The sequence below is a fragment of the Miscanthus floridulus genome, chromosome 14 (genome assembly GCF_019320115.1).
Source record: "Miscanthus floridulus cultivar M001 chromosome 14, ASM1932011v1, whole genome shotgun sequence".
In the NCBI taxonomy this organism is placed as follows: domain Eukaryota; kingdom Viridiplantae; phylum Streptophyta; class Magnoliopsida; order Poales; family Poaceae; genus Miscanthus; species Miscanthus floridulus.
In genome coordinates, this window is record NC_089593.1 from 62,297,585 (window position 1) to 62,321,728 (window position 24,144).

General features: G+C 42.0%; 3 protein-coding genes across 4 annotated transcripts; 1 reads left to right on the forward strand and 2 right to left on the reverse strand.

Annotated features, from left to right (window-relative positions):
- The first annotated feature begins 1,549 nt into the window (after window positions 1–1,549).
- Window positions 1,550–5,978, forward strand: LOC136504967 (probable boron transporter 2). The gene is made up of 12 exons (XM_066500022.1): window positions 1,550–1,936; window positions 2,131–2,213; window positions 2,327–2,519; window positions 2,620–2,758; window positions 3,259–3,424; window positions 3,589–3,755; window positions 3,856–4,029; window positions 4,113–4,208; window positions 4,294–4,434; window positions 4,533–4,852; window positions 5,028–5,295; window positions 5,422–5,978. Exons 1-12 carry the CDS (start codon window positions 1,833–1,835, stop codon window positions 5,698–5,700), a joined length of 2,130 nt encoding a protein of 709 aa, XP_066356119.1. The 5' UTR covers window positions 1,550–1,832; the 3' UTR covers window positions 5,701–5,978.
- Window positions 5,979–8,431: 2,453 nt separating this feature from the next.
- Window positions 8,432–11,570, reverse strand: LOC136505416 (uncharacterized). Of its 2 annotated transcripts, none has more exons than XM_066500572.1 (5): window positions 11,433–11,570; window positions 9,330–9,406; window positions 8,974–9,018; window positions 8,775–8,872; window positions 8,432–8,666 (listed from the first exon to the last, which is right to left on the reverse strand). In XM_066500572.1, the coding sequence occupies exons 2-5, from the start codon at window positions 9,381–9,383 to the stop codon at window positions 8,594–8,596; spliced, it is 270 nt and encodes an 89-aa protein (XP_066356669.1). In that variant the 5' UTR covers window positions 9,384–9,406; window positions 11,433–11,570; the 3' UTR covers window positions 8,432–8,593. The 2 variants fall into 2 exon arrangements, with proteins under 2 accessions (XP_066356669.1, XP_066356670.1); XM_066500573.1 differs by having other exon boundaries at window positions 9,330–9,399; window positions 11,433–11,479.
- A 669-nt stretch (window positions 11,571–12,239) lies between these two features.
- On the reverse strand, window positions 12,240–22,323 carry LOC136503549 (ABC transporter G family member 29-like). Its single transcript, XM_066498590.1, has 11 exons — window positions 21,787–22,323; window positions 18,099–18,306; window positions 17,667–17,820; window positions 16,768–17,253; window positions 16,414–16,685; window positions 16,245–16,315; window positions 15,607–15,684; window positions 15,095–15,269; window positions 14,676–14,944; window positions 14,296–14,570; window positions 12,240–14,064 (listed from the first exon to the last, which is right to left on the reverse strand). The coding sequence occupies exons 1-11, from the start codon at window positions 22,321–22,323 to the stop codon at window positions 12,240–12,242; spliced, it is 4,350 nt and encodes a 1,449-aa protein (XP_066354687.1).
- Between the last annotated feature and the right edge of the window lie 1,821 nt (window positions 22,324–24,144).

Consider the following 24,144-nt stretch of genomic DNA (forward strand, 5'->3'; position numbering starts at 1 on the left):
ATGCTAAGTTTAACTAAATTTATAAAAAAAATAATAGTTACGATGAGAAATTAGCATCATTGGATACGTTGAAATATAGTATCATAACTAACAGTTTTTATAGTTCCAAAAAAACTAACAGTTCTTATGTAGTAGATTTTAATACTCTTTTTAATAAAATTGGTCAAACTTAGTATAGTTTGACTTAGGATAGATTTGGATCTTTTAAGTTTCAGGACAGAAGGAGTAGCTAGCTCATAGTTAATGACCACTAACTATTAGCTAAATAATTATTAGCATGATCCATTCGGATCCACCTATTACCAGCCTCTTAACTAATAGTCAATTAGTCTATTAACAGTTCTATTTGGATCCACTGGTACTAATTTTAATCGCTAACTATTAGCATTAGTGGATCTAAATAGACCCTTAGGCTCATATGCAATGCAGCCAAAAACAAAGAGAAAGAGTTGCTTCTTTTGGGGATACTAAGCCCTTGTTTAGTTCCTCTAAACTCCTGAAAAATGCACTATGCAAAAAGAAAATTCCATGTCACATCAAACTTGCGGTACATGCATGGAGTACTAAATATAGACGAAATCAAAAACTAATTGCACAGTTTGCTTTAATTTTGCGAGACGAATATTTTGAGCCTAATTAGTCAATGTTTAGACAATAATTTATAAATACAAACGAAATGCTACAATAGGGAAACTTCACTATGCAAAGTTTGCCTGCGCAAACTTTACCCAACTAAACACCGCCTAATACACAAGATAAAAGTGGCACGCTATTAAAAGCTGCAGTTTCACAACCATTGGAGTTTCCAATGCCCCCTTTTCCAACTACGTGGAAGACGCTTGTGTATACACAACATTACACACGATTTCCACCACTGATTCTCTATAGCTTACACACAAGCAATTTTATTGCTCAAAGTTTTTCTTTAAAAAAGAAAAACGCCACATGCACATTCTTCCAAGAGGTGCTGCCTTTCCACCTTAAATCCTGTAAAGGAAATAACACCCCTGAACACCTTCCAATGAACCTATAAGCAATCATTTTAAATCCTTCAGACAGTGGACTATATAGGAGAAAACAAGCACGTGAAGGGATGAGCAAAACGGCGCAAGGAAGCTTGCTGGGTCCTTCTCGTCTTCCCCCAGACAGCAGACAGCTGAGCTAGAGCTGGACTGGCAGTCTGGCTCTGCCCTCCCAGTTCCAGGGCAACAGAAACCAAATTTTATTAGTTGTCCTCTTGCCTTTTTTTTCTATTCCTTTTTTAACTGAACAATACACTGGTAAATACAATTAGCTGTGACACTTGCTACAGCAGTTACAGGAAGTCACACACCCCACTGGAACCCCTCTTGTGCTTTTGCTTCCGTGTGCTCAGCAAATCAGCGTTCAGCAAGCCTCCCCCGGACAGTTCTTGAGCAATGCATTTTTTCTTTTCAGGATAACTTTTTGCTTTAAACTTTTTTCTACCCAGATTTCTTTGGTGAATTGACAGTGGTGCCCCTCCTCTTACACCGCCTATATATCCACCCTCTATCCAGCTCCATCGCTCTGTAGCTCTTGCAGTCTTGCCTCTGTTTCGCTCCGCTGCTCTCTCTGAGCCTTGCCCTCCGCATGCTCTCTATGCTCCCCTTCCGTTCATAGCCTCGGCCTTCGTCATCCTCCATGGATCCGCGCTAAATGCATTGCGAGGTTCCGAATTGGTAGCATTTCTTCCTGCTCCATCTGCCGCAAGATGTAAGCAGGCTCTCACTTGACACTCCGAGTGGCGGCCATTCAGAATATACCCTCATATCTTATTGTCTGAGAAAAGCGACGCCCTTTTGGCCCGAGCAATGGAGGAGAGCTTCGTGCCCTTGCGGGGCATCAAGGACGACCTCCACGGGAGGCTCGCCTGCTACAAGCAGGATTGGACTGGAGGATTCCGTGCCGGTATCAGGTACGAACTTGAAGGCTAATCTAATCTTTCTTCGCAATCTTGCATTGTGCTGTTTAGGATTAGAAATTCGGTATGTCAGAATCTTGAAACTGTCTGCGATGTAGATAGTCAGTCCTTTTGTTGTTGTTCTGAAGTTTGTTCTTGCCTGGCCCAAGATCTTGAATGAAAAGGAGTGATTTTTGGGGGTGTTTCAGGATCCTGGCGCCGACCACTTACATATTCTTCGCGTCCGCGATACCGGTGATATCGTTCGGGGAGCAATTGGAGAGGAACACTGGTAAATGGGGGATTCAAAATTTGTACTTGCTGGTGTTAGTTTCAGACTTTCAGTACACAGTGGGTGAGGAGAGGAGCTTATTTGTTTGTTGAGGGATCAAAACTTGTGTGCAGATGGAGTCCTCACAGCAGTGCAGACGTTGGCATCCACTGCCGTGTGCGGCATAATCCACTCCATTGTGGGAGGGCAGCCCCTGTTGATACTGGGAGTTGCCGAACCCACTGTGCTCATGTACACATTCATGTTCAACTTTGCCAAGGACAGGCCCGACCTCGGACGGAATCTGTTCTTGGCCTGGACCGGTTGGTAGGTCATCCTTGCGGCGCTGATTGAGAATTTTATTTCAGATTGGTTGGGTTTGTTCTAATTGGTTCCCTCTCTCTTTCGGTGTCATGTATATGTGCAGGGTTTGTGTGTGGACTGCCTTCCTACTGTTCTTGCTGGCCATACTAGGCGCATGCTCCATCATCAACCGGTTCACCCGCATCGCAGGCGAGCTGTTTGGGCTTCTGATTGCTATGCTCTTCATGCAGCAGGCTATCAAGGTTGGTGAAAACTGCAGGCCTTTTCAAGCCACTGCTGCTTTCCAGGCTTGAAACCCTGTGCTGATGCAGAAACTTTTTTTAAGGCGTGCTGCTGCTGGACCATAGAGCTTTATACCAAACACCAGTTGCCTTGCCTCTCGAAATTGTGTAGTACTGCAGTCAATCTGAATGCAACTGACTAGTGGAGAATCTAGTAGGTTGGTCAAAGGCATGTGCGAAAAGCACATGGAAGCCAATGGAGATGCCTCCAGCTTCTGTTTTTGTGCCATTGGTCACTAGTGCAACCAAATATTTCAGTGTTCTCAGTTTGGTACAAAAGAAAGAAGTAGATAAAATCAAGAATGCTTGTTTATAAAAGCAAATGGTGTTTTCCTGGAAAAAGGTTCCTCAAAAATATTAAAAAAAAACTATCATAAATTCATGTGTACTGAAGTAATTTGCAAGCTGACTTTTCTTTGTCAATCTGGATGTGTAGCTCACCAATCTGTATGATGACATAGGGACTTGTCGACGAGTTCCGCACTCCTGAGAGGGAAAACCGAAAGGCACTAGAGTTTGTTCCATCATGGCGGTTTGCCAATGGAATGTTTGCAATTGTGTTGTCATTTGGCCTTTTACTCACTGCCCTGAGGAGCAGGAAGGCACGGTCATGGCGCTATGGAACAGGTATGCATCCGAAAACTGTTCTTGTCCTGCAGATGCTATGAGCTATAATACTTTATATAACTCTCTTTCTTTCTCTCTCTCCCCACCCTTTGTGTTGCTTATGGCTGTGAAGCACCTCACTTAGTCCAATACCAAATTTCTGATGATAATACTCTTGTACCTAGGTTGGCTGCGTGGCTTCATCGCGGACTATGGTGTTCCACTGATGGTGCTAGTTTGGACTGGAGTGTCTTACGTACCTTATGGAAATGTACCAAAAGGAATTCCGCGACGCCTTTTCAGCCCTAATCCATGGTCCCCTGGTGCATATGACAATTGGACAGTCATCAAGGTATTCCAATATTCACAAAAAGATTCTAAAACATTATTTTTATTCATGTGTAACATCATTACCTATCGATTAAGTTTTTCCACATCAATCAAATGAGCAGGATATGACACAAGTTCCACTCCTCTATATCATTGGTGCCTTCATACCAGCAACGATGATTGCTGTTCTCTACTACTTCGATCATAGTGTTGCATCTCAGCTTGCTCAGCAGAAAGAGTTCAATTTGAGGAAACCTCCATCCTTCCACTACGATTTGCTTCTCTTAGGCTTCCTGGTATGCCCAGATGTGCACAATTTTCAGTACCAAGTTTTGGTGTTTTCTATACATTTTGATAACATCAATGTTTTGAACTGTAGACGTTAATGTGTGGCCTTATTGGTATCCCTCCATCAAATGGTGTCATTCCACAATCACCCATGCATACAAAGAGTTTGGCTACTCTCAAGCACCAGGTGAGTTATGAAAATTTTAAATAGTACTTCAAAATACCATGTGAATATCTGATTTCTCACTCACATGGCAAACATTTCTGTTCAGCTGCTTCGTAACCGTCTAGTAGCCACTGCACGAAAGAGCATGAGCCAGAATGTGAGCTTGAGCCAACTGTATGGCAGCATGCAGGATGCTTATCAGCAGATGCAGACACCACTGGTTTATCAGCAACAGTCTGTCAGAAGAGTACGCGTTCTATTACCCAAAACTTAGTATTTCACAACACTTTATTCAGACGATTTCTTTATATAACATTTTCTATACTTTTTTATTAAAAAAAATAGGGCTTAAATGAGCTCAAGGACTCAACAGTCCAGCTAGCTTCGAGTATGGGTAACATTGATGCACCAGTTGATGAGACAGTCTTTGACATAGAGAAAGAAATTGATGATCTGCTGCCCATCGAGGTCAAGGAGCAGCGCTTGAGCAACTTGCTACAGGCTTCCATGGTGGGGGGTTGTGTCGCTGCTATGCCGCTACTCAAGAAAATCCCTACATCTGTCCTCTGGGGCTATTTTGCCTTCATGGCCATTGAGAGCTTGCCTGGTAACCAGTTTTGGGAGAGGATCTTGCTGCTCTTCACTGCTCCCAGCAGAAGATACAAGTAAGTTTATTTTATCTCAAAAGATTAGCTTGGCTTTGGCACCTCTGATTCTGTTTTTGCGTATCCACAAACTGCGCAAAGGCATGATCCAATGGATTCAAGAAACAATATATTATGCTAAATACTGTTAATTTAGCTGCTTTGGAAGACTGAAATTACTGTAAATATTTCCCAGGGTGCTTGAAGAGTACCACACCACGTTCGTCGAGACAGTGCCATTCAAGACGATAGCCATGTTCACATTGTTCCAGACATCGTACCTGTTGGTCTGCTTTGGAATCACATGGATTCCAATAGCTGGAGTTCTTTTCCCCCTCATGATCATGCTCCTGGTTCCAGTCAGGCAGTACATCCTCCCCAAGCTCTTCAAAGGTGCACATCTAACTGACCTAGATGCAGCTGAATACGAGGAATCACCGGCTATGCCATTCAGCCTTGCTGCGGTAAGTTCAGAAAGACATCATCTATTCTGAAAAATACATGAGTCTTGCTCATCAACATGGTATTTTGTACTAGAACATTTTTAGTCATGTTGCATTTCCCTGAAACTCAAATCTCATGTATTTCAGCAAGACATCGATGTCGCATTGGGACGCACCCAGAGTGCAGAAATCCTAGACAACATGGTCACGAGAAGCCGGGGTGAGATCAAACGCCTCAACAGCCCGAAGATCACCAGCTCAGGTGGCACACCTGTGGCAGAACTGAAAGGCATCCGCAGCCCATCCATTTCTGAAAAAGCATACAGCCCTCGTGTCACTGAGCTCCGGCATGAGCGCAGCCCTCTGGGAGGGAGAAGCAGCCCTAGGACGCCATCCAAGTTGGGTGAAGGCTCAACGCCAAAGTGAATAAAGCAATGATGTATTGCTTAAGCTATGCAACTACTGACCATCAGTAATATGAGTGATTTTAAAGTGGTCTTAGTGTTAGTATCCTTATATGAAGATGTCCTCTGATGAGATTACTATTTATGTGTATCTCTAGCCTATTTTTCTTCTTTTTTGTGTTCTCCTGATTAAAGGAGTGCTATACCTGTAATCTCTGAACTAGCAGAATATTAGAGTAACTACTTGAAAAATCCTGTCACTAGCAGATTATTATTCTTTCACTGTTTATAATCATTAATATGTACATGATTGGTGGAAATTATGCACATGCATTTCCATTGAGCTCAAGGATGTATCTGGATTCTGGAATACTCAAGTGCTCACAATATTCCATTGACAATGGTGCTGAAGCATGGAACTTTATAGGCCTTGCTTCCCTTCTTAATTTGCACATATTTCATTATTTTGTTAGTTATAACAAGTTTTCTTGCTTTTTCACTTGAATGCGTAGCTAATTCCTCCATTCCAAATTATAAGACGTTTTGGCTTTTCTAGATATGTACTTAGATATACATACATAGTAAAAACAATGTATCATGTATCTAGAAAAGCTAAAACGTCTTATAATTTGGAACAAATGGAGTATTGAACTATGCTATAACAGTCAATCTATTGATGTAGCAAATTGGTAGAAGCAAATGCAGCTTGAATTGGCAATGGTGATGTGGTTTTGAGATTACTTTTGCTTCCAAAATGTATAGTGAATGTATGATTCAATATTCAATGCAGAACGTAAAGTTCTCCTAAAGTGCCGCTGATGCAAATCTCGTGAAATTCAATGAACTGAAAGTTCAGAAAAGGGGAAACGATGTAATAATATACTTATACAGTTACACTTTATCTAGAGAAGTTCTTAACTTGAGAGCTTCATCGAGAGATGCGCATGCAAAAAACAAGATAAGGTCAGAAATGACTGATTCAGACAGAAAGATGATTGCATAGGGAGATACCAATCGTCTGTCTTCCACTCTATTTATCTGCAGAGGTATGCCATGCTGATTCCAGCAGTAATTTGTTAGGCACCATCACAAGCTGTAAGAGATGGTATGATTGTATAGGAGACCTGCATGGCCAATGTTCTCCATGTTATGATGCCAACTACATCTGCTCTGAATACAGCCTGAAAATCGTACTTGCTCATGTTACTATAGAGGGAAAGGCTCTTTGTGGTGGAGTTTCATCTGATGCAAGGAACAAAGGGAACAACTGTAACACATGCCTGCAGTAGGTAGAAAGTGCAAAGACTTGAGGGTGGCACCACAGCACAGAACAACACACAGTTACATTCCATCCCTCTTTCAACTGCAGCCATGATTCCAGCTTTAGAAGACACCCCTGCATTGGCCCTGAAGCATTGACCTACTGAAGCCAACATGTCATAACCACCATAGATGCAGGCTCACCTCATAGGAGCTGCTGCTGCTGGGCTAAACGACACGCCCATTGTCGGCAATTATGGTCATTCGTCTTCCTTTTTCACATCGATAATTTTCCTTGAGAGCCCGTGCGTTAGGACTGATGATGGAGTAGCTGATACAGGCGATGAAACTGTGCTGGGAAGATGAACAAGGAGTCATCTCAGCCACAAGGATCTGGGGAATGATGCGAGGATTGAAGAGAAAGTAGTGGCTGGAATTCAAAGGCATGGCGGCAAAAGCGCGATAATCTTCAGGTCAGGTCCATGGATGAGTCCTGGATGAAAATTCAGTGAATTGAGTGTAGCTCCAGGAACGGTGTGTTTGTTCCCCATCATTTGACCTGCAGACAGCAAGTGGTGTGCCGTGCTCTGACACGCAATTCCTGAAATGGCCCCCAGTTCCCAGGGCCACATCACATTCCCTCTACTCCACAGCCACTGAATTCTTCATCATCCCCTTCAGTTACCTTTCATGCATCCCTCTACCATCTCTTTCGATGGGACGCCATTTGTTCTGGTCTCACTTTTCCGGATTCTAAAGAGCAATGTGACAATTTCATAGGGATGTAGATTGCGCCAGTTAAAAGATTGAGACATCAGATCCATGCACACACATCATCCAGCATCTGCAGATGTGACCATAAATTATTGGAATGCAATGTGTTGCTCCACTGAAACTTGGACGGATTTTCCGGAGGAAATGAACGGCTGAAACACTTCTGACATCTGTGGAACTGGACAACACTTCAATGAAAGAATGAAGGCAACTGCTCCCTTCAGTCTTAAGCACAATGCAAGCAATCGTAATAACAAATCATACTTCTGCCAAGGAGACATGTTCTATAATTGCAAAGCTTTCGCTGCAAAAAATGTTCCCATGCTGCAGAGCATCAGGTGGGATCCCCAAAACATAAAATACTTTCGGTGATGAAGAAGTTCAAACGAAAAAACCATTGCCACAAATATGAGCAGTGTGCACTTCTGCAAAATCATGGCTGTGGTTCAGACACAGAGATGGAACCAAGAAGCATGGTAAAACTACACCAATTATTACAGTTTATCAATCCTCTCATGAAGGCTGTGAAGTATCAATACACAACAGAAAAAAGAAAGGGGTATTATCCATAACCACTAGGGAAGAGAGGAGCATTCTCAGTCACCAAAGATTTATGTCTCCTGGCTATGAGTAGGATTACATTTATAAGATATCCAAAATAATTTGTAGTCAGCATTTATGGGACAAATGCATAAAAGAAAAGACAGCCAAGCTCATGGTTACTGAAAATCATTGCTGTAATAGCTCGAGTACTCAGCAATCCAAAGGAAACATTTGCAGGTCCTTGTACAATAGAGGTGGAATATTTCAAAGGCAACAAAGTAAATTGTTTTTACTATTATTCATACAGCACAACGTAAGTCTAGTTTCAACTTCCGTTTTTAACCTGAAAATTTGCGTCCTGTAATCTTCTCAGACTCATACAGAATATGATTGATAAGGCCCCTTGCAGCACTGCATAGCAAGGAATAATTTCATAAGATATGCTTCGACCATGATAAAGTACTGGAAGATAGTAAAACTGAAAAGAAAATTAAAATTCTACACTGGGCAGTAACTTACTCATCCTTCATTTTCTGTATCTTCTCTGGATCAGTTTCATGCATATTTTTCTTGAATTGTTGCCTCACCATGGTGACTAAAAGCTCTGTATTGTGTTTCTGGATTACAAAAGGCTGATTCAGTCTATTATTACAAAGAACTTTTCACAACTTCAAGGTGGGAGCAATGGTAAATTTTGCAGACAAAAAAATATGCATACCTGATGCCCAATATACTTTGCCCTCCGTAAGCATTCACGATATAACTACAGCATGAAAAAAGAGAAAATAGTAAACAGAAAAAAAAAAAGAAATGCTTTTTCCTCATCAGCTATGATTTTGTTTGTTTCATTCATGACAATTTTTCATAAAAGTAACAAAGAACATAGGATGCATATTAGATGTGTCTTCTGGAAAAGCTGAAGCTAGAATTTACGGTAACTGATCCAAATGAATGAAGCCTGATGACTGACTATTCATTAACAATACAACAGTACAAGTTGATTTGAAAGTTGGTCGCCACCCATAATACCAAGTAGAACACAGCAAAAAGCAAAAGGTGCAAAAGGAGCCTTACCCTAAGCACATTATCAGCAAGTTCTGGAGGCAAGGCTTTCTGGAGTGAAGGCATCTTCTTTAATGTTGTGCTAGTCACTAAAAAGGTATAAGAAATTGCTTTCATCAATAATATGCACATAGAACATGGTTAGAACAAGAAAAGAAGTCAACATGTGTACTTATATGTGTCTGTGGCCAACAACAATAAGAAAATGTGGCCAGAAAACTTTGGTCGATTAATGTTTAAAGCGCACAGTAAAATTGTAAAACATATTACCACAAGAGGACAGGAAAGAATATAAAAACTCACCTGTTGATGTACACATATACCACCTATTTTATCAACAAAATGAAAGAGCTGGGGATGGAAACTTGTCCCAAATGCTCACAAAGTTACATCCATCCAAAGGCCCATAGTTGTTTGTGTCAAAATATGATATTTCCAAGAGATAGCGGAGGACCCATCCAACCAATACATGGGCCTTTCATGCCCCCCTATTGATCAATGCAAGTAGACTGCAATATCTCAACATCCATGAAGTCACCTAGGCCTCAGATCAGGCAACTACTGAACGAAAAATAGGCAGCCCAATAGAAGGCGTCATTGGACTTATCCAAGAAGATGTCTTCCTTCCTTTATTTGTGTTGATGAATTGTTAACACCAAAAAAGAGCAACTACTATGACTACTTAACCAAAAAAGGAATTACTGAACCAAAAAAAAAGGATTCTCAAATACGCAGGAGAGCTGCGCATCATTGCATTAAGAAGAGAAAAAGTACAACAGACCCCAACACCCACACACTCAACATAACTCACAATGGCACAGCACAGTCCCCTACACACAGACAATTACATCACATGTGCGCCACTAATAAGAAATGAACTCTACCAAAACGACCAGACCAACTAGCTCGATGCAGCCTCAAGCTGTGCCAAGCCTCTAGGCCCTGCTAAAACCCAGAGCTGCCCTTCCTATGGATCTGCCGGAGGACTACTTACACACTAGGGCAGCTCCATTGAAAACACACTCGTTCCTGTGAAGCCATAATCTTCAGGCTCCAAGTGTGATCAGAGTGTTCAGACCACCACCAGAAGCACCAGGAACCAAAGCATTTCACCTTATGCCACCATTGACCAGACTCTGTCAACCTCCAACGGTGATCATCTTGCATACCTAGCTGAAGCTTTACTTCAGTCACCAAGTCCCAAACATGCAGGAATCCAGAGCTCTATTGGAGCACAAACTAAGGCCAAAAGGGGCAGGTTTTTTCAAGAATATGCCTCTCTTCCTTAATTTGTGTCGTGTAGAATTGTTGACACTAAACGCACAGGCGCACAGCAAGCATGGCTACTGAACTAAAATTCAGGAGAAAAGGGGAAGGCTCTTTCAAGAATATGCCTCCCTTCCTTAATTTGTGACAAACTGTTGACATTGACACTGAACATGCTGAACCGAAAATTCAGGAGAAATGGGAAAGAGAGGAAGGGCAGGCAATAAAAAATAATTATTAGTGTTTCCAAGACAAGGACTGGATAGCAAAGAATAATCAAGCACGGCTGTTACTGTATCGAGGGATGCTCTTCAAATTTCGAAATAACCATTGTAGGGCCAGAGATAGACCATGTTATACTGGGTGATCCTATGCATTTGTAAAACTAATACAAAAAGATCATCAGAGGTAGTCCATTGACCATTGTATTGATCAATGCAAGTCGTCCCAAGAGAAACCTGCGATCAACAACAACAACAGTTCCATTCCAATTCCCAAGTGAAACCGAAGTACTAGAGGCAGCACCGCCACACGAACTAGCTGGCTGTGGCATTTGACACCTCCACGAATACCTCGTGAGCGCAACCGTCCCTGCCTGTCCCCAGCCCGCCTCCCCCCTGCTCTCCCTGCACTCCCAAACCTGAAGGAAGAAGCGAGAACAACCGCAGCAGCCGGCGCAACGGGCTCCCCAGCCGCGCCCCAAGTCCGCGAACTGCGAAGGAGCCGGTGCCAAGAAAGAAGGAAAAACCTTTCCCCTCCTCTAACGCCAATGGAACCAGGCCAACAAGGGGGAGCGGAGCAGCAGCAATGGTGATTAGGTTCTGACTTCAGGAATTGAGAGCGGAATACCTGCGGATCTCCCGGCGGCGGGGCGGCGGCGGCTGGCCTCTTTGCGCTCGAGCGACTGTGCCTCCGTGGAGGGAGTGGGCTACGTCGTGCAAAAATAACCGAGCAGTAAGGCCTTGGCTATTGGTTGGCGTATTCGAGTGGTTCCGCTTTCGGCCCGCCCGGGCCAGCGCGTCTACACCTGCGCTGCGTGCCAGGCGCGCGGGCGCTGGGCGGCTGTGAGCCTTGCCTGGCGCGGCAGCCAGCAGCGCGCCTGGGCCGCTTGGCAGGCGGCGTCCGGTTGCTGGGGTCTGGAACGCTGCCGCGCTGGGAGACAAGGAAGGCAATGTGATGAACAAGGAAGGGTTCTCTGCAGCTGCAATTGGTTCGTCTCTTGTCCTTGCTCCCCAGATGTTTTTTTGCTAGGATGTTTGATTTCAGCGTGTTTTATGTGCTTGCATTACATGTCTAGTAGAGTAGCTTGGCACTGCTATGCAAGACATAAATAACCTTGTCCTCTGGAAATGATAGTGGAAGTAAATATTTTGCGGTACATAGAGAATTCTTGCCATATGTCGAAATGTCAAATACAGTAGCATCTCATCATGTATATATTTAAAAACAAAAGTAGTACATCTCGAAGATAATACTGCTTTCAAGTTACAGTACTCTACACAATGTGATGAACAGGAACATTTGGAAATGCAAGCCCAATTCTGTCACTGCCATGGACCAGAATACAATTGAAACACAAATCTGACTTCCTGTCATGACTGATGAATTAGAACACTTATTCAATGGCAGAACACAAATCTGATCTGCGTGTGACTCTCAATGGGCATGTGCTGAGTTGTGCTTCAGCACGGTGAAGAAGAGGAAAGCAAACACAGCAAACATAATGCTCATCCCTGCTAAGGTTACCACATCGGTGCTTATCCTCTTTTCACTCAAGGATCGTATGCTTGCTATCCTTTCCCACACATATGAGCCATCAGGGAGCTGTGGGCACTGGCACTGTCTCTCGCACTGGGATGTGTCACAGTAGAAACTTATCACCGTCAGCACACTCATCGCATACTGAAACGGGTTCGTCCAGTACATCCACTTGTAGAACCTGATATCGGAGAAGAGGACCACCACACCAGAGGCAGAGATCCACAGCGATGTGATTATGGAGACGAGGAAGGCGGCGAGGATCGGGCTCGGAGCCAGGAATGTAATCATCATGCCAAAGTAGGTCATACAGAGTGTGAAAAGGAAGAGAACTGACCAGTAGGCCAAGAAATCGGCGGCTGTCTGGGTTGCTATCCCTGCCATGCCATTGCCAATGCCCACGAATGCCAATGTTGCTATGAGGAAGTAGGGAATTTCACTGATCACCCATGACACAGGATAGATTATTGGAAGGTACATCTTGGACCTCATTTCACGGAAGTAGGCAAGCTTGTCAGTGCCAATTTGAGGAATCACATTGTTAGCGGATATAACCCCGATGAGTATAGTTTGCATGTAGATGTACAGTGATCTAGAAGTCACCTCATATGTGTCTTTGTACTTAATCTTAAAATAGAGTGAGCCCATCAGTAATCCAATCATCACACAGCCAGTAAACCTGCTGTAAGTGTAGTTGACATTCCTCCATAAGAACCTCTGTGTCCTTAACAAAACCAACCCTATTTGCCTTATAAATGACACTGGATAGTTGTAACTAATGGATCTCATGTTATGGTCCTTTTCATTTCCATGTTTGTTGTTCTTCATAGCAGTGTTAATGACTTTCATGGCCACCTCATACAAATGACTGTTCTGAAACTCGTCTGCAAAATCTGTCACTGCAAGTTTTTTTCTTGGAATTCCAAGTCCAGTTACACCCATAACAAAACTTATAGGATTCTGTGTCTGTAGGTAGTGAGGAACCCTTGGGATCATGGTAAAGTATCCAAGTATTTCATGGCAATTGAGTCCTACTGGGCCAAAGTAAGCTTGACGGCCTTCTTGAGTTAGGATGATGACTTGATGGAAGTGTGAAAGTGCACGGGTGTTGGGATAGTTAAATGTTGCGATGACCGATTGACCGCAAACTGGTAATTGTGATAAGATGCTCAAGATTGCTGAGGTACCAGATGAATCAAGACCTGAAAGAGGCTCCTCAAGGAATAGAATACTTGGGTTTGCTGCAAGTTCAACTGCAATTGTGAGCTTCTTTGCTACTTCAAATGTTTTCCCAGTCCCATCTCTCAGGGAACCAACCAAGTTATTGGCATAATACTGCAAGCCCAGCTGGTCAAGAACTAACTGAACATGCATATGCCTTCTTGCTTTGCTTATGTGATTTGTTAATCTAAGGCTGGCACTGAATTGAAGTGACTCACGTATGGTGAGGTAAGGTTGATGTGCATCAATCCGCTCAGCATAGCCTACTCTTCTTGAGAAATCAGCAGAGGGTTTGGTGCCATTGACTCGGATATCTCCAGTAAAACTACCACCTAGAGGTGTCCTACCTGAAAGGCACTTTAGCAGTGTAGCTACACTTCCATTAGCACCCCCTACAAGAGCTAGCATAATTCCTGGTCTTGCACAACCACTGACATTCTCAAAATCTATAGCTTCTTCCTTTGTTACCTTTCCACACCTGTCACCGGAAAGCCTTGTCATACTGCATGTGATAAGGAATTAAAGTACATTTTGTTTTTTAAAACTTTATTGGCCTTGTCTCTGTCATCATGAATTTGCATTTAATCATGTATTATTTTTGTAATTTGTTAGTTCCATTTGTGTCACTTCATAATATGTTCTACTCTGAATAATATTTTGCTAACTTTCAGGTGCACACTTTATAAAACAGTACGCTAGTGTAGAATTGCAGCAGAATTAATTGGAAAATTACCTGACAAATGATAGTTCCAAGAATGATAAAGTCATCAGTGTGACTGGTATTGTCAACTGTTCTGAATCAATTTTAACTCTAAATTCTTCCCTCCAGCTCCTGACACTCGCATTCTCATCCTCAGAAAATATTGTTGTTGAACTAGATGCTAACTTTGGTGACTCCAGAAACTTGTATCTTCCTGACTCAATAGAAGCTTCTATACAACTGTCAGTTGAACTTGAATAAATCTCCACATCATACAAAAAATTCTTTGAAAGCTTCCTTTTTTTAATCTGTGGCACAGATTGACTGATTTGCGAAAACTCCATCTTATTTAGGAATATCAATGCCATTAACAGAGCGAGTAGCGTCCAACCAATTAGAATTATAAAAGGGACCCAAGGCTTTCCTGAAACACCTGTCAACAGTTCAGCATAGATTAAGTAGGCCTTGCCAGTAGCCATCTCTGGATTGTCCTTGCAGAAAGTAAGTTGGTTTAGATATTTGTTGCAGAAGTCTTTGTAACCATATGAGAACTGTCGATCGCAGAAGGACATATTGGCCCAACGAATTGGATTGATGTGTAATAGCCACTTCCAGTATTGAGGGATATTAGATGGGTAAATCACAAACCCACTGAACAGAAGGAAAATGGAGACTATGAGGCCTGCATGCAGGTAGCAGTTCGAAACAGTATATCAGATGAAATCTACATGTTAATTTTGATAGAACTACAGAATTTAAACCAGGCTAACCAAAGTTTTGTAATGCTGTCTTCTCATACTTAAAGTTACAAAGATAGGGAAAAACTAATTACCTGCCAAAGCATTTGCAGCTTCAGGAATGGGTGCCATTGCACTCAGAAAGAAGAAGAATGATGATCCAAAGTAAGCCACGAGAAACATCAGAACTAAGTAGTCGAGGAACACTACTCCATTGTTTTCCAATGTCAGACCCGCTAGAAAATACACACAAACTGAATAAAGGAGTGCCTGCATTACACATAATATGTTTGCATTATACAACCTTTGTTGTCATAGTTGTGAAGCTAGAAAGTAATATGCTGGTTATGTTTAGGATCAAGTACCATTTAGACTGCATATATGTGCAGATGTTAACTATTGGTGACAAAAAGTTGAAGGATGAGATTACCTCAGTAAAAGCCTGGGGTAGATTACTAATGCAATGAGCTACAACATAAGAGGATGTCCTGAAAAATCTTTGGTCCCTATGTTTATAGAATGTGGGTCTCTGAAGCATATATAGAGGTAGCTGAGGCATATTTATGAGCAAAATGCTCATGCTGGTTACAAATCCTAGAGCTCTCACAGAGTTCATGTGTTGAAGATTATACTGGCCACCAAGCTTGTAGAACAGTGTCCCTGCAAATATACCAAGAATGCATGCCTGAAAAAAGAACTTTAGTAATGTACCTTATCCTATCATGATAAACCAAGGAGCCGACTCATCTGCCATGTTTGTTTAATAATAATTGGCAAACCTGGATGATTCTGAGTGTGCTCAACATTTGAAGTTGTTTCAAGATCCTAAGCTGCCTCTTGATCAGGGTTCTTGTTGATTTCCACCATGGTTGCACATATGGCCTCTTAAATTGCTCCCGTCGTAATTCATCCTCATTGCTCTATGGTTTTTTTTATTTATCAAATGTGAAATACTTCAGTATTGAATTATTGAATAAATCTTCAAGTTCATCGTGACAAAATTTTGAAACCCAATCAACTTATGATTTACCACTGATAATCAGAAGAATAAGGTCTGAAGAAAACGTTAATAGTTTCACTTGCCTTATGGTCAGATCGTTCAAGTTGAAGGCGGATATGTCCTCGGGCATGAAGTAGACTGGAGAAAACTTGATCTAGATGTTGCTGTTGGTCAAATATTGGGCCAGTCGCTAGATACTGCATTGGCTCTTCGTTTATGGAAATTCCTGTTACCACATCGCCTACTTGGATGTTCCCTGTACTTTCAGCCCCAGTAGCAGATCCAGATTTGTTCAGAAGCTTTGCCACAACTATTTCTGAATGTAAAAATGAGATCGCTAATACAGTGTTAGTCTCAATGTATATACAAATAGTTAGTTGTACACTGTATGGCAACTTGACCAAAAAAACTGACCCATTTCTTGATGTTCTGCATTTGAGTTTAAGGTGCTTGCTTCTTTCAAGGATAAGCCGATTCCTGGCTCACTCTCAACCCAGTATGTACTGAACTCCTTGTTCTTTCCAATGACCCTTACGATATCCAAGTAATGGTCAGATGAATAGTAGCATTCCACAAGCTCCACCAAACCTCTAGGAGTTAACCTTGGTAATAGGTACTGCATTCCATTTTCAGCAGCAATATCTTGAAGAAACTCCCAGGATTCGACATGCGATGGCTTCATATACCTAATAGCAATTTTTTTTTATTAAATGTGTATTGTCAACAAATTCACCTGAATATTTGAGAAGAACATGTGTAGCTAGTTACCCTAGTTGAGCAAAGTATGTGACTGCGTCCTGTCTTGGCCCTTGGTACAGCACATGCCCTTCTCCCAGTAGGATGATCCTGTCAAAGAGATCAAATGCTTCTTGCGAGAGGTGATTGAGGGCCATGACTGCAGATGATTGTTGGATTCTACAGACAGCCCTGATAGTATTGACCAAATCATAGGTCATTGCCAGGTCTGAGCCTGTCAATGGCTGGTCATAGACCATAACTGAGTAGGTCCCTAGTGCAAGTTCAGCTATTGTCAGTTTATCCCTGTCAGTATCTGATATCCCACTAACAAGGCAATTCTCTATTTTCTTCAGGTCAAGAATCTGCATGACATATTCAAGGAAAGGATCCTGTCCTTCTACAAGCGCGTAGGCAAAGAATTTTCGCATCTGTGGAGTAAAATTCTCAGGCCGGAGAACCTGCATGCAGTCCCTTGCGAACTCGAGAGTTTGTCGGACTGAGAGGAAGGGGATGTGCCTGGGATAGAAACCAGAGTTAAGGATGCTGTTCTTGAAAGTAACAGAATGAGAGACTACGAAAGCAAGAATATGTGGCAGATGTACAAATTTAACTTTTATCCCTTTTAGTTCTCTTCGCAAATAAACCTGTCATAACATAGCTAGACCTAAGTTCTTTGTTACTTTTTTCCTGTAACTAACCCATCTCAAGTAAATGTCTGAAGAGGGTTTTTTTGTGTACTTTCATCACTAAATATTGTTATAACCTTTTGGTTTCCATGTCTTCTCCCAATTTTGCCCAAAGGAAAGGAACAGTTTGTTAGAGAGCTTGATTTCAGTTTCTAGTGATAACCTAAGCTCATATCATTTAGATGAGGCTGTTTTTGCTGGGTATTACAATCTTGCAATCTATATCTTCTCTAGTTGTCTTACATGTTGAGCTGTCCACAGACATAGGCAATTAATCGACTCTTTCGAACTTCAGATGCTGTCTTTTCATTGTAGTTGACTATGCCTGACAGCCCAGAATCTTGGCCTGGATCGGCTCTACCGGCAAGTATCTTCAGCAAGGTGCTCTTTCCACTGCCTGCACGTGGCAGAGACTGGTAACAGTAAGTGATAAAATGCTCATATAAATACTGGTTTACTTTGAGGGGAAAGTGGTTGTGTTTGGTTTTACAAGGTTTGAGTTACACACAAATTAAGATCCCTATAGTTTTAAATTTAGGGGGAATTTTGATCCTCTCCAATGACAAGGAACATTTTTGTACTTATCTTAAAATTCTAGTGATCAAAATAATACTTATTCTGAAATGTGAACGTAGGAAAACACTGTGCATGCTTGAATTGAACAAGGTTGATTACCAGGCGGACCAAGGACTAGAGTCATAGAACCCGGCATGATGTAGCCATCAATTCCCTTCAAGATTTGAAGCTCTGCTGATCGCTTGCTCAGGGACAGGCTTCTTATTGGTTGCACAAAGTACTCAAGCAGCTTGTTGCCAAAGGTTTCATAGCTGAAGGTAGCTGTCTCGATCTTCGCCAGGTATGTTATCCCACAGAATTTGACGACCTGCAGTACCACATTGTACTAACTCTGTTTAACTTAATACCTAAATTCATATATTTTTTAGAACGTAATACCTAAATTTATATATGAGAACACAATACCTAACATTAACGACCTGCAGTACCAAGTATGAGTTTTATTTCAATTCATATTGACGCTGTCTAATATAGTACCACATTGTACTAATGTTTTTTTTTTGGAACGGGTACTAATGTTGTATTCAGTTGCATAGTTTTAAGCCTAGGCCTTGTCCTTTTCATTTATAATTACTATAAATGGTTAGATCACTGCTGTTGAAAAAAATCGTACAATTACATATTTAGATTCCTTGTGACCTTGTCCAATTAGCCATTCTCAGATGCTCAACCTAAATTGCATTAGTTACCATACGGTAACGGTATTGATACGGTACTACTCAGTGGTATCTGTGGCTGCAAATCCTTTTCAATGCTTTGAGACTTGTCTACAAATTCTTTTTTTTTTATATAAGGTAGCGGTTCTGTGTACTCATGTTTCTGTTTATTGACAAGCATGAAGACTGTTCATTTATTGAGAAGCCGGCTTAGATGTATACGGGACATATATATTATTAATTATTATCTTCAACTTGTAACCCCACTTGATCCGGAGGTATCATCATAGTTAGCAAATCAGATGATCATGTGGATGCTTCTCGTTGCTTCAACTCGTTATTAATGTTTCGTTCAACTATATTAATTTGACACGGTCATTGGATCATTTTGTTCCACGTGGTGAGAATTCCTGTATCCTCAACGTGAATGACCTAATGTCTGTAATAATAAGATATGGTTAGTCAAACCTAAAGCTCGCTGCTAATTGTCTCAACTTGTACGCTGATGTTATTATTGTTCTATTTTTTGTCTCTGTCACACACTACATGCCAAGAAAGCACCTTTTAAACCACTGTATCTAGTTATACTAATTTTGTTCATAGTATATATTATATATAAGCTTGTGTAGAATTGATGACAGTCTATGTATGCAAGCCAACCTGTTTGTGCAATGGCTGGCTGCACAGAAGATATGTATATATATAGTAGTTACAATTCGTTTCATTTGAAGAAAAAAAAAGGACAAGTTTAGTCCTCAAGTTAAAGCACATTTGAAGATCCAAAGTGTTCTCAGTTAAAATGGTTGGTATTTTTTAAAGACACGAAGATTATTGAATGTTTTTTCAAAGACAAGATTATTGAAATTGAAACCAATGAACTAAAACTACATTGTCCTGACGTTTCAAAACTACATTTGCTTCTGCTTTGTCACATCGGAGCATTACTCGAGTATGATTCTGCTTTAATTTGTTCTTTTAAGTAATCTATTTGACTCTGTACAAGTTTTGGATTGAAACTGCTACTCCAGCTAGCGCGATCAACTTTTTGTGAAGTATTATGGTGCAAATGATGATGAACGGCGATGGGACATTTATCACATCCACAGTTATTGATTTAAGAATGGGACGAACCAAAGAAGTGCTTACCTTGAAATGTTGAACATATTGCTCTCTCCTTTCCAAACTATCTAAGTCATTTTAGTTTCGGTAAATCTGTAGCTCACTCGAGCGTTTCTGGCGCGTCCGTCACTCGATCTTCTGGCCGTCCATCTGCTTATGTCAACCGACTTGATGATAGACGAAGCGCCTGTGCCTGCACACTCTTCCCCACCGCATGCAGCTGGATAAGGCGCATCCCAGCTCACGCACTGAACAACTCACGTTCCATCACACGATTACTCCAGTATAGCTCTGAGTCTGACACCCCTGCACCCCACTTCGTTTGCAGCTTGTTCGCTTGTTGTTTCAACCAGAGTTTATCAACCAGTCAACAGTTTTTTCCTCTCACAACAAACTAGCACCAGCCAGACTTATTAACCCAAAAACCCACCAGCGAACATGCTCTTGGTTGGAAGCATGTATGGAAGCATGTAAAATACTGAGTACACAGGCTTTTCTCCTCGCAGCTTTCTTCTCCCGTCCTTCTCTTTCTTTCTTGCCTCCGACCCTGCCCCGGCGACCTTCTCTTTCTTCCTTGCCTCCGACCCTACCACGGCGCCCGCGCCACCGCACCCCGCCACGCCTGCAACCCTGCACCCTGGCGTGCCCCTCGGCTTTGCCGTCCCTGCGTCGCTGTTGACCGGGCACCGAGCGTCCGAGCTGCCACGCCGCGCGCCCTTGCTTACTTCTGCCTCCCCACCCATCCGCTGCCGGCAACTTTGTACAAATTCATTCCTTGGTTAGTAGTTACAGATTACATCTCATTGTAACATATTTTACTATTACTATTTGAATGTAAGTTCTATGTTTAATTGGTGTAAATTGATTTTATAAATGAGAATGGTGATTTGGATTACTTGAACAGTTATGTGATCTTTGTTTTTGGCTCTTTTTTTGTCTTAATGTTTTATTTCTTTGATCTTCTTCTAATTTGTCTTTCATAGAACTGATCTATTAAATTTGTCTTTTTTCTTTGTTTTTTGCTTTGATCTTCTTCTAATTTGCTTTCATAGAACTGGTCTGTTTAATCTATCTTTTTTTCTTTGTTTTTTTTTTTTTGCTTTGATTTTCTTCTAATTTGCATTTCATACAACTGATTAATTTGTATTTTTTTTCTTTGTTTTTTGCTCTGTTTTTTTTTCTTTTATTTGGTTAGTTGGATTTTGATCTCGTGGTTATGGGAATCGAGTGACAGAACACCTTGAAACACTCGATTTGTTTTGTTTGGTAAATTCGAGTGATTTAACAGCCTGTTCGTTTGGCTGTGGCTTGTCGTAAACGATCGTAAATTTCCAGCCAGAACAGTATTTTTCTCTCACATAAACCAGCCAGTAGTACTTCTTCACGAACCAGCAACGATATGAACCAGCCAACCGAACAGGCTGTTAAGTTGTTCTATCACTCGGGTGACAGGAGGGTGTAAATCACCCGAGTTTTTAGTAGACAGACTCTTTAGTTTTTGTTTTAAGTCAAACTTCATGCATCAATTTTGATTTAAGTTTATAGAAAAAATGCACATACATCTATAACATCATGTTCGGTTTTATTTATTTGGTATCGTAGATTTTAATATATTTTTATAAATTTGATGAAGTTTGGCACAGGACAAACCTTAAACAATTTACAATTTGTACCCGATGTATTGTCCCAATATTCTTTTCATGTTCGAGAAGTAATGTATCTATGCACCCTAAGTCGAGCGCATTCCCACTCGAATTTGCTTTAGCTATGCTCTGTTCTACACTTCGGATCATCAACCCATCAATGAGAGATTTGTCTTTTTGTTTGCGCCCTAGCCAATTACCCAAATGTGATGGTAAAGGTTTTTCCAATCCTTAATGTTTTTTGCTTGTTGTGATAGCATCTCGAGCTGTTGCTGTGTTTGTTTTCTGAATACTAATCCAACGCATGATATCAAAACTGCAGCCATGCATGAACGCCCTGACATATATACTACGTATACGTTTAATTACCTGCTTAGGAACAGGTGGGGTGATCTTGGCAAGCTCCCTGAGGTAGCCGACGAAGCCGTCCTTGAGCAGGCACGCCATCCCCGTCAGCTCCCGCTCCGCCGCCGCTCCGCCACCACCGTCCGCCGCCGGCGCGTCGTCGTTGGCAACGGCGGCGTCGCGGAACGCGCGGTCGGCCTCCTGGCGCAGCCCGTGGCGGCGGAGGCTGTCGTAGAGCCGCACGGCCACGCGCCGCGCGGTGCCCGGCGAGGCCGCGCCGATCCTCGCCCGCGCCTCAAAGGACGCGCACCGGGACAGACCCGGCATCCGGGCGCGCGTGGCGGGCGTCTCGGTGCCCCTCGTCGGCACCACCACCACGCCGCATTCGTCGTCAGCGTTGTCGCCGTCGTCCGTCATCGAGGTCGAGGACCACCGCCAGCTGGCGGAGGCGGACCGCCCGCGCACCAGAGACTGCGACCGGGCGTGCCTCCTGGGGACGCCGCCGGCGAGGCTCCACGTGGCGTCGCACGGCGAGCTCGGTGCCCGCTGCGACTTCGACATCTCCTTGGCTCCGTGGCTCGTCCGGCCTCTAGTGCATGCTCGGCAGTCGGCAGCTCCCAGCTCGGGTGAGCAGAGCCCCGGGCACTCTATTTAAAAAGGAGCAGGCGAGCAGATGGCAGCTGTTACGAGCAGTAGGTAGACGAGCCTGTCTAAGGGAAGGGCTACGGCCCAAACAACTCCCTTCCTACACATCGGCGAAGGGCCTTACAGCCCAGTCAACTTCGTTACTGCCTCCGATAAAGTACTACTTTCATGGGCCACCGCGCCATTTTTTATCTTTTTTTAGGGGAAATACCTGTAGTGATTTTGTGAGGATCTAAAGCTAGTCTTGGTGAAAGTTTTATCATAGTTTTTCCTGCATCTAATAGGTAGCCATATGTTTCTCAAATAAAAAAAAATGTTGCCATATAACTTTTTTATTATAATATGGCAACGTTTTAAAATGAGAAAAATTAAGTTTCGTGGGGATGAAAACTCTATTGGCTCAACTATATGAGTCATCAAATTAAATGTCTATTCTATGAAACAAAATTCATCGAGAGTGATTGTTTTATCCATATTTTATTGCATCTTGAAAACAACGTTATGAAACTTTCCACTACGAATGGCCTAAGAATGTACTTTTGCAATTTGTTGATGAGAAAATTGAGAGTATAACAGTAGTAGTATTTGTATTGGCTATGTTACGAAAAATATATCAAATTGTTGATGTAAAGGCACAAATCTCTCGTCTGGCAATGCCAACATTGTGAGGTCTGTAATAAGCTCACGGATCCACTTGACAAACAAAACATCAATATCATTAGCTGGATTGAGATATCAAGACTAGAGGAGTTTAAACCATGTCTTTGGAGAAAAGAGGTATGATCTTTCTGATCATCAGGTCTAGACATAAAAAGGTGAAAATATATAGTTCCAAATTGATTTATACAACAAAAGACGATTGAGTTTATAGTTTTAGGTTTATTGTTCTTGAAATAGTGCTTATGGAATAGATGGGGCACGGCGATGTGACAAAAGAGTTGAACAAGTAAAATAATCTTTGCTAGGCTATGTTGGAGTTTCCCGTGGTGATTTTGCCTCACGTGATTAGCTAGCCAAGGTGAAGTATAGAGGTCTACGGATTTACAAGGCATTGGGCTGTCTCCAATAGGAGACCCATCAGGAAACCTAAACTCAAAACAGGTCTCCAACATAATACCTATACCATCCAACAGATTACTTATATAGAAGACCCATTTTAGGTATCAAGGGAGGTATAACCCAAAGCTGAGTATCCTCTCTCATGGAGACCCATTTGTAGAAATGGTTCTCTTTTAGGTCTTATTGTTGGAGAAGACTAAAAATGGGTATTGAACCCTTTGCCTGTAGCGCCAGGCTTGGGCGTTCGGGTTACCCGATTTTTTCGGGTCGGGTAATTCAAAATTCGGGTAATAAAAATTGCTACCCGATATTACCCCCGAAAAAACACTACCCGCAAATTCGGGTACCCGATAATTCGGGTTCGGGTTCGGGTATTACCCGATATACCCAAATTTACAGAAAACAACAAACTACACTAAATTTCAGTAGCGATCTATACATAATTTCAGCAGCAATTTATATAGAATTTCAATAGCAATTTGTAGAGAATAATATATTACAGTCACTCATTCGAATAGAGAGAATTATATTCTAATAAAGTGATAAGTTAAATGGTTCAGCTAACAACACATGATGAATATAAAGACAAAATAAATCTTTGGATAGTTCGGGTAGTTTGGGTACCGGGGGATATTACCCGAATTACCCAAACTAATTTCGGGTAATCAAAATCGCTAT

What these genes read in the sequence shown, in the direction of transcription:
- LOC136504967 (XM_066500022.1), top strand. Translation starts at nt 1,833, where the DNA reads ATGGAGGAGAGCTTCGTGCCCTTGCGGGGCATCAAGGACGACCTCCAC. An exon ending in GCAATTGGAGAGGAACACTG is followed by an intron (nt 2,214 to 2,326) that starts GTAAATGGGGGA and finishes ACTTGTGTGCAG; the next exon opens with ATGGAGTCCTCACAGCAGTG. An exon ending in TTCTTGGCCTGGACCGGTTG is followed by an intron (nt 2,520 to 2,619) that starts GTAGGTCATCCT and finishes GTATATGTGCAG; the next exon opens with GGTTTGTGTGTGGACTGCCT.
- LOC136505416 (XM_066500572.1), bottom strand. Translation starts at nt 9,383, where the DNA reads ATGCCTTCACTCCAGAAAGCCTTGCCTCCAGAACTTGCTGATAATGTG. An exon ending in TTGCTGATAATGTGCTTAGG is followed by an intron (nt 9,019 to 9,329) that starts GTAAGGCTCCTT and finishes TTCATGCTGTAG; the next exon opens with TTATATCGTGAATGCTTACG. An exon ending in ATACAGAAAATGAAGGATGA is followed by an intron (nt 8,667 to 8,774) that starts GTAAGTTACTGC and finishes CTTGCTATGCAG; the next exon opens with TGCTGCAAGGGGCCTTATCA.
- LOC136503549 (XM_066498590.1), bottom strand. Translation starts at nt 22,323, where the DNA reads ATGTCGAAGTCGCAGCGGGCACCGAGCTCGCCGTGCGACGCCACGTGG. An exon ending in ATCTTCAACACATGAACTCT is followed by an intron (nt 15,270 to 15,606) that starts GTGAGAGCTCTA and finishes TGTGTAATGCAG; the next exon opens with GCACTCCTTTATTCAGTTTG. An exon ending in AGCTGCAAATGCTTTGGCAG is followed by an intron (nt 14,945 to 15,094) that starts GTAATTAGTTTT and finishes ACCTGCATGCAG; the next exon opens with GCCTCATAGTCTCCATTTTC.